This window comes from Myotis lucifugus, unplaced genomic scaffold, assembly GCF_000147115.1.
Source record: "Myotis lucifugus unplaced genomic scaffold, Myoluc2.0 scaffold_4595, whole genome shotgun sequence".
Lineage (NCBI taxonomy): Eukaryota > Metazoa > Chordata > Mammalia > Chiroptera > Vespertilionidae > Myotis > Myotis lucifugus.
In genome coordinates, this window is record NW_005875643.1 from 1 (window position 1) to 11,630 (window position 11,630).

Genomic DNA, 11,630 nt, shown 5'->3' on the forward strand with positions numbered 1-11,630 from the left:
GAGATTTGCTGGTTAAGGTGATCCAGGGGTCTGACTGTGGAGCTGGGAAGAAGTCACTGCAAACAAGGAGCAGAGGAAGGGAGCCCAGAAAACACAGCCTAGCTCCACTGCTCACTAGCTATGTAACTAAAGTTCCTTAACCCCGAAAGCCTCAGTTTCCCCACATGTAAATGAGGGATTGCTGTGGAATTCAATGAGTGAGTGAGTGAAATCCTATCCCAGTGTCTGGCACATAAGCATGCAATAAGTGCTAGTGATTATTGGTAATGAGTATTATATTCAGCAATACAGGTCATGGTTTCACTCTTTTTTAAAGCAACAGAACTATTTTTTTAAATGGACATTTATACTAACGTCCAAATTACAAAACAAAATACCAGAACTGCTCTGGTTCAATGGGGAAGGTCCCAGAGTCCCATATTCCCAGCCTTCCCTCTACTCAACATAATCCCTAAAAGGGATCCCCACTGAGCTCTAGCTTTCCCTTCAGGACCCAGACTGACACTTTCATTATGGATGGCATGCAGGCCAACCAGTGGCCAGGAGTTCTGACTGCCCAGCCCAGCTGCTGGCCCGGGTCCTCCTGATCTGCCCTGGGTCACACATGACCAGACACGGACAAGGGAAAGAAGAGGCCTCTGAGACGGCAAGCAGTGAGAGTAAAGCTCAGGCCAACAGGCAGGACACACCTGCAAAAATGTTAAAGATAAAGCAGGAAGGACTGCAACCTGGAGTGTTACAAGAACTGTACTTTTCAGCCAAGAACTGACCCAAAGCAAACCACACCTGGCACATACATCTAACATCGGCAGACAGCTTGCTGGGAGCACCTCAGGCAGAAGAAGACACACTCTGCAACAGAGGAAGGACCCTGGGGGCTCCCGCCCCTCCAGAGCTGAGACCCAGTGGTACCAGGCACTGTGTCTCAATATCAGGTGAGAGAAAGAACACCAGGATCAACAGGACTCTGGGTCCAGCACATGCCACAGCAAGCATCGGGCTGGCAAATGGCAATCGCTCTGGATCCCCACACTCAAGAGGACTGACTCAAATGTTCCCTGAGGTTTTGAGACCTCCCAACACAAACACTTAGTAATTTTATAAATAATGCTGTACGCATTGGTTCCAAATACATTAAAGACAAAAGTTCCCTAGGTACACACCCCTCACACATAAAAGCCAGGGCTTGTACATGCCTAAAAGTGTGTGAGGCATGTGTACTGAGCCCAGAGAAGCAGCTTTGAAAGCACCAAAGGAGCAAGGAAGATAGAGAGCGTCAGCGTCAGAGGACCCGGTGCATTCCCAGCTCCCACGGTGACTATGTGACAAGGGCACAGTATTTAGCCCCTTAAACCTCTATCTTTCATGTGTGAAACAGAGACACTGACCACTGCTCAGCGGCCCTGTGCAATGACATATTTAAAAGACCCCACCACAGAAAAAGCTTTCAAGTGGCAGGTATAGTCATTATTGGGACTGGGAGGTTAAGCTGAAAACTCAGTGCCCCCACACCAACCCTCCCAGCTCTCTCCACGCAGAGGCTCCCAGCAGGCGGTCTCAGCGATGCCCTCAGAAGGGACGTACCTCTAGCACGCTGGCTGCAACTGCATCCAAGGACTTGAGAACAGGCTCCTCAACGATCTTCTTCACCTACCAGTAAAACAAGACCTCATGAGGCACCTGACGAACACAGTGATAGACAGGAATGCCAGCTCATTCCACTAAAGAACAAATGCTGACGGATAAAAACACCTAACAGGCCCATGTGGTGAAGAATGTGCTAGAAAAGTAGGCCACAATATATGAAAAATATCGAACTACATACACAAAATGCCCTTAATTCTCCCTTCACTTGGAACTTTTCTCACCTAGATTGGAATGACATAAAAACAGAAAAGGTACCAACTCTCTTAAATTTGCTGACATTAGACTTCCACTTCCAGGATGCGAAAGTGTTCAGACTCCAGGCATCACTGACATTTCGTCCACATCCCCTCCCAGGTGTCAAGAGCACCTTCACAGTCAATCCTCTGGTGCTGACGGCTCCTCCCTCTTCGCCTGGGCTCTTCGAAGCTGCCCAAACTGCAGCACACATTTTAAATTTCTAATAGAAGTCATTATTTCTACCCATCCTCTATACCAGCATTTAGTACAGGAACGGACGATCCTGTCAACGTGGGATCATCTGATGGAACTGCAGTTCCCCCCCACCCGGCCCCCAACTGTAGTACTTTAAGAAAGCCTTTTCAAAATGTATAGATAATGATACACAATATGACAGGAGACTAAATAAAAAAATTTCCTAGAAGAAAGCCTAACCTTGAAAAGTTAAAATATAGTAGAAAAAATAATTCCCCTTTGTTAAAAAAGGATCTGAAACATTCAGCCTTCAAATGGGATTTCTGAGATTAACTGAGAAAGCCATGGGCCACCCAGGCCACTGTTTTGTCTGAGACACTGACAATGAGGCGTTTAGGGGGAGTATTTCCTCCTCCGGACAGTAACTTCGAAAATATCCTAGGCCAGCGATCACCAACCGGTGGTCCGTGGACCACTGGTGGTCTGTGAGGTCCGAAAGGTTGGCGACCGCTGTCCTAGGCTATTAGTAATTGGTTATGACTCTATCCTCACTAATTATCGCCTATGCTTTGATGTCTTCTTATACCTTCTGCCGAAATAAAGCCTTTCTCTGAGGGATTTCTTTCTATTTATCCTCACACAGGAGGAGATGGCTGCTCTCTCCAGTGCATGCTTCAAGCTTTCGGAGGTGTCATTCTCATTCTCATCGTTAGAGTTTGTCCCTGATGATGTTTTCTCCACTATCCCCTAGAACAGCCGTGGGCAAACTACGGCCCACGGGCCAGATCCGGCCCGTTTGAAATGAATAAAACTAAAAAAAAAAAAAAAAAAAGACCGTACCCTTTTATGTAATGATGTTTACTTTGAATTTATATTAGTTCACACAAACACTCCATCCATGCTTTTGTTCCGGCCCTCCGGTCCAGTTTAAGAACCCATTGTGGCTCTCGAGTCAAAAAGTTTGCCCACCCCTGCCCTAGAATGTCTTGAAGAATCCCAGCTCAATCGTAACAACCTCAGAGTCCCTGGATCAAGGTCCATTTCAGGACTCAAGACAATGGCACCAATGCCTTCTCTAATATCACCTCAAAGGCTATCCAAAGGGATCCAAATTGGAAAATTAGGTTTTGTATTGATCTGAATAGAGCAGCCCTGGGATAGACAGGTACCCTGAGCTGAGCTTTGACCCTGCCCTTGGTCTACAGATCCTTGATTTATTTGACACTGATTTCCTTACCTCTAAAATGGGGAGCATGGTGCCTCCCCAAAATGGTTATTAAATGAGAACAGACTGCACAATTGTGCCATGAATGTTACTTTCCTTCCTTCTTTCATCTGAAAATTATGACTACCAAGGTGTTCATTTGAAATACTGAAAAACTCCCAGTCTTACACCACTGGCAATTTTACTGACCGATAGAGCCATGGCCTGTTTATCCACACTGTTCTGCTTACCAAGTTTAAGAGTTCCCGAAGCATTTCTAGTGGAACACTGAACTCCTTATATGTGACGCCATTGAAAAGAGGAGAAACTGAGAAGCTGGAACTGATGGTGGAGAAGTAGTAATCGGGATCCAGGGCACTCCCATCGGGTAAGTAAGAAACTGATGGAAAAGAAAACCAGTCAGTCAGTCACAGTAACATGTGACCGGGATACTTCCTTAAGCTGATTCCCTCAATAACCAACTAAGACATAGACTCTGCTTTTGTTTTTACTCCCATTCCTTGTTTTTTAATTAAGTAGTAAAGGCTGGCCCTAGCCGGTTTGGCTCAGTGGATGGAGCGTCGGCCTGCGCACTGAGGGGTCCCAGGTTTGATTTCAGCCAAGGGCACACGCCTGGGTTGTGGGCATAATCCCTAATAGGGGGTGTGCAGGAGGCAGCCGACCAATGAGTCTCATCATTGATGTTTCTATCTCTCTCTCCCTCTCTGAAATCGATAAAAATATATTAAAAATAAATAAATAAAATGAAAAATGTTTTTAAAAAGAAAGAGGCTCTTTTAGAAAAAGAAAAAAAGAAGAAAAAGAAGTAAAGGCTAGATTACAAATCCTTGGGGAGTGATGTCTCTCACTGGGATGTTTCATGTCAAAGGCTCAGATATAATTATGGCCTAATATTTTCAACATAGACAATATAACTTAACATATGGGAAGAAAAAAAAGAATTACACCTTTTTAAAGGTTGAGAGATGTGGAGGACCATAGGGCTCCAAAGATTTTACCACCAAAATTAGAACTAAAATTAGAACTAAATTACTAGAAATTTCAAAATCAGAACAAAAACAGTCAATTGTCCAAAACATACTAATAATAAGCCCAAAAGCATATAATCATTTGAAAATCCATTATTTAAAAACAATGATAGAAGACTATGACTGGAAAATAAATAAGCTTGTGATATTTTCATATTAAATAGTGACAGATGATATCAATCTATAAAGAACCAAAGAATAATAAATTTTATGACTTTTTTTGAGCACTAGAGCATAGAAAAAGCAAGGAATTGAGTTTACTCCCTTTGTGTAAAAGCTGGAGTATAGTTCTATGATGCTGGTGACACACTGCTGACCTGATTAAAGGTGGATGGATCCCAAGAAAGCAAACCAGCAACTTACAACAAAGGGGATGTGGTGGGCAATAATACTGAAAGGAGTTGAGATGCTGGAGGCCAACATAATAAACGATCAGTAAAACAGGGAATGGCACCCTAGCTGGTTTGGCTCAGTGGATAGAGCGTCAGCCTGCGGACTGAAGGGTCCCAGGTTCTATTCCGGTGAAGGGCACATGCCCAGGTTGCAGGCTCGATCCCCAGGAGGGGTGTGCAGGAGGCAGCCGATCAATGATTCTCTCTCATCATTGATGTTTCTATCCCTCTCTCTGAAATCAATAAAAAACATTAAAATAAATAAATAAGTAAATGTGTGACACTCTTGAATAGGCCCATGGGCTGTATAAGGCCTGTGAATCATTCGATCTGGCCCTGCCAATGCATTATGTGTTGAGTTAATTAAATGTTTGATCAAATATAGCAGGTTAATTTTTAAGTTGATAATTTTTTATGCCCCGCAAATGATATTATAAATATCCAAATGGCCTTGGCAGAAAAAAGGTTCCCCACCCCTGTTCTAGATGCATGACAGCAGAGCATTAGTGTTACCATCCCTGGCATCACCAGTAGTCACTATGAACCTGTTATCCAAGTGCTAGGTCAATATGATGTTGTGAAGCCCACCTTCAAAGTAGTGAAAGGCGGATCCTCCAGGGGAGCTGGGAGGGGGCATCCCCCGTTCAGGGCTGACCTGAAACACACAACCATATTTACAGATCAGAAAAGGCCAGTCAAACCTCAGATTTGTCTTAGACAAGGTTCTCTCTGCCAGCTCAACAGTAGTTGTACTTCAAGTTGTGGTTCAGGCATCACCTCCTCCATGATACCTGCCCTACCTACAGTGTTCTCTACTATATACCAAATCATTAAATTCTTCCTGTCTAGACAAACATTTTATATCTGATGACTAAGCTGAATTAGTCTTGAATTTCGTGTCTATCTTTTCTCCGTGAGTCAATTAGATACTTCTTAAGGGCACCAACTGTCTCCCACCAGGAATAGATTTTGGCACCCACTTGCTAAGAAGCAAATACTTCATGACGAGGAGATGAAATCACTTATAAATTGTAAAGAGGACAAGGAAACCTTTTATATTAAAGAGAATTCTAGTGAGAACATTTTGTTTTCTAAGTTTTCTCAAGCTACACACAAGTGGGCCTTTCCCCCATGTGAGCAATTCACAAGCCCTCTCTCCTCTGCTCTCTTCCGGGAGGGCAGCCGCACCTGAGAGATGCTGGACACGCTGCTGGTCTTCCTCTTCAGGGTGCCCTCCTGACACACGGTCAGCAAATTGCTGGGGAGGATGGAGCGGAAGTCATTGAAGGAACGCCTCCGAACGCCTTCCAGCTCCTCCGGGACTCGGAGGGAATGAGGAGGGATTTTGGGAAAGAGTTTTGAGAGGAGCGACTCTTCTGTGTTGCTGTAACGCCCAAATGCTCGTGAGATTCCAATCAGGCACGGGATTGCATATTTGCAGAGGTATTCTAGAAGACAAAGTAAGAATGTTCTGATACCAACTTGTAACACTGACTCACATCTCACAACCCACCCACTAACGACTCACAAGAGTCAGGATAAGCCACAGCAACAGGGTCAACCCCAAAGGCTGACTCATGAAATTTTAATCTGGCATGAACAGTAACTTCAGACTATGTCTGGGTCACATACAACTGGCTTCTTTGGGAGGTCTTGGTCTATTCATGGCACATCCAAATCATTTGTAAAGGTAAGTCATGTTATCAGGCAGCTTTACTGTACTTAAACAATGTATTTATCGTTCCCAGGATCATACTGTTAGCCTTACTCTAGAGGAAAAATGACCTTTGGAAGTCAGACGTGTTATAGATAAGAAACATAGGCCCAGAAGGATGAGGTGACTTGTCCAAGGTCACTCAAAAATTTTCAGGTGACATAGTTGTGCGCGTGACTGACATGTGACCTCTTAGCTAACACACAACAAAAACAATATAGGAAGGTTTTCATCCATGACGTATATAGGGTAGTAAAGAACAGAAAAAAAGACTTGAGGAAAAAAATAACCACAAAACCATTTTTAAAAAGCCTTGGATATATAATTATACCTTTTTCTTGAATCTCCAAAGCCTGGCACATTCCCAAAAGGACATGCAAAACCTGCAAAAGTGCCTCTAGGATCTGTAATAGCCAAGAAAACAGAGAAAACTTATAAGCCAAATCAGAAACATGTTACATTAGTTCAGAATTAGAAGGAGCTTCAGACATTATCTTGTTCAACCTCATATCTGATACATAACTCCACACACGAAAGCTCTATTGAGGGGCCAATCAGCTGACCTTCCAGGAACAGAAACCCTCCCTCCCTGGGCTGGTCCAGAGTTCTTCCTGACAATGGGCCAATGTTGTCCTCCTGGGGCTGGCTTGCACCCACCAGCTATTGGGGCCGCTCCTTCCTCCATATTCTGCAAGCAGATGATAGACCCCCGAATCCCTTCTCATGGCTAAATACCTCTAATTCTTTCCATCCATTCCTTATGATTACAAATACTTTCCAATGCTAATTATAAACTTCTGATTTTACTGTAGTCCACTGTTTCAGAAACTGTCTCCAATTGTAGTGCTCAGTATAAAATTCATTAATATTCCAGGGATGCTGGGACTCACTGAGTAATCACCAAACTCAACACAGATTCTAGACTTTCATGTATGTGTCATTAGCTTTCTGGCAGCTGCTTTACACTGCTGGCTCCATGAGCTCACAGATACATAAAATAATTAAATCTTTTCCACACATGCTGCTCCCAAGCTATGCCACCTCTATTTGCATAGCTGGTATTTTTTGCCTGTCACTGATCCCTATAAACCTCATGGTATAAACCTGAGATCATCATGCTAGTTGTTTGTTAATGCCTCAAATTATGTTTTCTACAAATGAGGCCAACTTGCTTCCCGATCTTCATTCATGGACCCGGCTCATTTTACTTCAACAGTAGGGGGCAGGCTACCGGAGGCTCCTACTGAGCTGGCACCTCACCAGTCACCATTTGGGATGGTCCTTTGGACAGTTCCTTATTAATTGTTTTGGTGCTCAACCCATTTTCCAGGATATCAGGAGAGGACTTTTCCATTGCCTTGATAAAGACCAACTAGACTATATCCACTTCATTTCCTTCTACTAGTACCAGTCTTAGAAAACCAGGAAAAGAAAAGAATGAAGTGGGTCTGATATGACTTGTTCATAATCAAGTCAAATTTCTTATATTTTGCTAATATTAAATGATGCTACCTATGAAGACTTGAAAGTAAATATTTTATCCATTTCATATATTAAAATGTTGCCCTTATCTTCAGTGTTAACCTCCCTATTTTGAAGTTATTTATAAAAAAGCCCTTACTTACAGCCTGTTAACTTTTTAATAATATGTAATTCTCACATATATAGTTATCTCCTTAACCAACCTACAAATAAAGAACTTAAACTGAGAAAGAAAGAGGTAGAAATACTAACAATAAAATCTATAACTGAATATAAGGAAAGAGATATTAAAAATTAAAAAGCAGATACAAAAACTCAAAAAGCTTAGCTAGCTAAGAACATTTAGCATAGAGGCAAGCAACCAGGCACTCCTGGGCAGGACCTGAGGATGGATAGCAACATATAAAAATTGATTTTCAAAAAAAATAATTCTGATTAAAAAAAAGTCTAGAGCCCTAGCTGGTTTGGCAAAGTGGAGAGAGTGCCCGGCCTGCAGACTGAAGGGTCCCAGGTTCGATTCCGGTCAAGGGCACATGCTTGGGTTTTGGGCTCGATCCCCAGTGGGGGGCGTGCAGGAGGCAGCTGATCAATGATTCTCTCTCATCATTGATGTTTCTCTTTCTCCCTCTTCCTTCCTCTCTGAAATCAATAAAAAACATTTTAAAAAAAGAAAAAGTCTAGAGATTATAATCATATTCTTTGTTTAAAAAAGAAACAGCTCCAGTTGGTGTTGCTCAGTGGTTAGAGCGTCAGCCTGTGCACTAGAAGGTCGAGGGTTCAATTACAAGTCAAGGGCACATGCCTGGGTTGCAGGTCTGATCCCCTCCACCTGGGGCGGGGGGCAGCAATCAATAGGTGTGTCTCTGTTACATCTATGTTTTTCTCTCTTTCTCTCTCCCCCAACCCCCTCCCTTCCATTCTCTCTAAAAATCAATGGAAAAAGTATCCTCACTTCTTGGGTGAGGATTTTTTAAAAAAAAAGTATGAAACATTTAAGTAATATTTCCAATAAAATAAACTAAGACCGAATATATCTGAGCACTTAAAGGATTAGCTTCAACTATCTAGAAAAGTCTTTCTATGAAAGACTTTAATACCCATCGTAGTCAGGAAAATGAGCTGCCTCTGCCTTTTGCTGCCTACCTCACAGGACTATTTGGAAAGCTGAATGAGATCAGACTCAAGAGATCAGTGGGTAACCGGGAAAATACTATAAGCAAAGTATTAAATATTTCTTAGGTCTACTATTAATAATGTGGAATTGCCGAAACCGGTTTGGCTCAGTGGATAGAGCGTCGGCTTGCGGACTGAGGGGTCCCAGGTTCGATTCCAGTCAAGGGCATGTACCTGGTTTGCGGGCACATCCCCAGTAGGAGATGTGCAGGAGGCAGCTGATCGATGTTTCTAGCTCTCTATCTCTCTCCCTTCCTCTCTGTAAAAAATCAATAAAATATATTTTTTAAAAAAAATAATAATGTGGAATAAGTCAACATAAATAATCCAATCACTTCAGATTTGTTTTTTACTCTTGTCATCACTTTGGGACTCTTTCTGATCTTACAGAAATGCAAAACAATTAGCCATACATTTACCTCATCCCTAAGTGAAGGGTCCCTGTAAGCCACATCAGACAGCAAGGTTACCAAACAGAAGCTGAAGCTCTCTGCAACTGGGAGGACACCTGGAATCCATAAAGACACAAATCAGATTGTCACAAATGAGAGACACTGAGCCACACCTACGGGCCCCCCAGTTCAGTAGTTGCTTCTCTCATATGGCCTGCAAGCGACCCGTTTACTGTGGTGAATGCCCTCGCTGAGATGAATCTCAGAATAGATATGGGCCCAACATGTTTGCTGAGAATACTCCTTCCTTTTTTTTTAATATAATGTTTGGGTTCAATAAACGTAAATGGCCCTAACTGGTTTGGCTCAATGGATAGAGCGTCGGCCTGCGGACTGAAAGGTCCCAGGTTCGATTCCAGTCAAGGGCATGTACCTTGTTGTGGGCACATCCCCAGTAGGAAGTGTGCAGGAGGCAGCTGGTCGATGTTTCTCTCTCATTGATGTTTCTAACTCTCTCTCCCTCTCTCCCTTCCTCTCTGTAAAAAATCAATAAAATATATTTAAATAAAAATAAAAAATAAACGTAAATGTTTCCTGAATCAGTTTGAGATTACATAACCTCTCAACATGACAGATTCCATTTTTATCCCTGACCTAAATAAGAGTAAGAAATCAGTCTTGATAGTGTATGAGAGACAGAATATGGAAGCTAATTGTCAAATACCTATTACTGCTACTTTAAACGGAATTAAATGCTTGTATTTTCTTTTCTGCTTTATTTTGACAAATGGAGAAAATCCTAATAAGAACTTCCAAAGAATTGTTCTATTCCTCCTAGGATGTTAAGCCCTTCCACTACTGAGCTCCTAGCAGGGAGGATCCTGGGACCACAGCCTCAAGGTCAAAAAGGGAGCATTATACCCAAAAGACCAAAAGCTAAGCAGCACTTCTATCAAGTGTACCTTCAAAATGTTAGTTCAGCTACTGTGAAGATCCAATCACTATTAAATATTTAATCAATTTTGAATACTAAGCATTTAATCCAGGACAAAGAGCTATCCAGTTTTATGGCCATATGCATAGTACATCACAGGAGACTGTTACATTTCCACTTTTGCACTTATTTTAACATGCATCTCTAGGTAATTCTCAGACTTGATTGTGCATCAGAATCACCGGAAGGGCTTGTTAAACTGCAGACTGACTGCTTCCCAGACCTAGTTCCTTTCTTTCTTTTTTGGGGGGGAATTTTTATTAAGTTTACCCAAGCCAAACTGACAAACATGCCAGGGAAAAGATTTCAAATGCTCCCTGACCCTAGTTTATATCAGTAGCTCTGATGTGGCACTGAGAATCTGCATTTCTGACAAGTTCCCAGGTGCTGCTGGTGCTGCTAATACAAAGATGGCACTTTAAGAACTACTGCTCTATAGTTTAAAAGCATAAATAATACTGCCTTAATACAAGAGAGAAATGTTACCCAACAATTGGAAATATCTCCAACAACATTCCCAACAATCTATAATAATAAATGTGTAATATGCTAATTAGACCAGACGTCCTTCCAGATGACCTGGACGAAGCTGGGCTGCGAGGGAAGCCCGGGTCCCGGTTGCCAGTGGGAAGCCAGTGCAGGCAGCTGGGGGAAGGAAGGCCTACACTTGCACGAATTTCATGCATCAGGCCCCTAGTGTTTCAAATAATGCTAAAACTTCCATTCTAATACCAGTCCATGTATATAGAAGTATATATGTTTTTAAATAAAATAACAGAAAAATAGAATCAATATCTATTGGTATTCTATTTCTTCCCAAATTAGATAACAAAGGTGGAACAGATGTTTGACTTTTTAGCAATGCTCTCTCTATTTAATTTATAGGCCTTTAAATTCCAGGACACATACATAATTTGGGGTCTGTCAGTTTTAGGCATAGGGGGTCACCAGAAATGATGAAAACCCAAAGGTAAAGAGGAATACAGGAATCCCTCCAACAAAAGGACAGGGGCCTTCTTTACAGCCACCAACCCCCGCTGTATCTGAAGGTGGGCCTCAGGCATGCCTCAGAGAGAGACATTACAAGGAAACTTCAGTCTCGTGGATCATGAACTCTAAAATGTGGGAGGTCTTCAAGCTGATTTTGGAGT

At 42.4% G+C, this 11,630-nt stretch overlaps 1 protein-coding gene across 1 annotated transcript; it reads right to left on the minus strand.

The window, feature by feature from the left end:
* Positions 1–1,511: 1,511 nt before the first annotated feature.
* On the minus strand, positions 1,512–9,627 carry LOC102430947 (phosphatidylinositol 4-kinase alpha-like). Its single transcript, XM_006108958.2, has 6 exons — positions 9,513–9,627; positions 6,770–6,842; positions 5,913–6,172; positions 5,313–5,379; positions 3,535–3,683; positions 1,512–1,650 (listed from the first exon to the last, which is right to left on the minus strand). Exons 2-6 carry the CDS (start codon positions 6,798–6,800, stop codon positions 1,570–1,572), a joined length of 588 nt encoding a protein of 195 aa, XP_006109020.2. The 5' UTR covers positions 6,801–6,842; positions 9,513–9,627; the 3' UTR covers positions 1,512–1,569.
* Positions 9,628–11,630: the final 2,003 nt, after the last annotated feature.

Coding starts and splice junctions, on each gene's coding strand:
- LOC102430947 (XM_006108958.2), bottom strand. CDS start 6,800: ATGTGCCAGGCTTTGGAGATTCAAGAAAAAG. Junction 6,173..6,769: donor TTTGGAGATTCAAGAAAAAG/GTATAATTATAT, acceptor TTTGTCTTCTAG/AATACCTCTGCAAATATGCA. Junction 3,684..5,312: donor CGCCTTTCACTACTTTGAAG/GTGGGCTTCACA, acceptor CTTTTCCATCAG/TTTCTTACTTACCCGATGGG.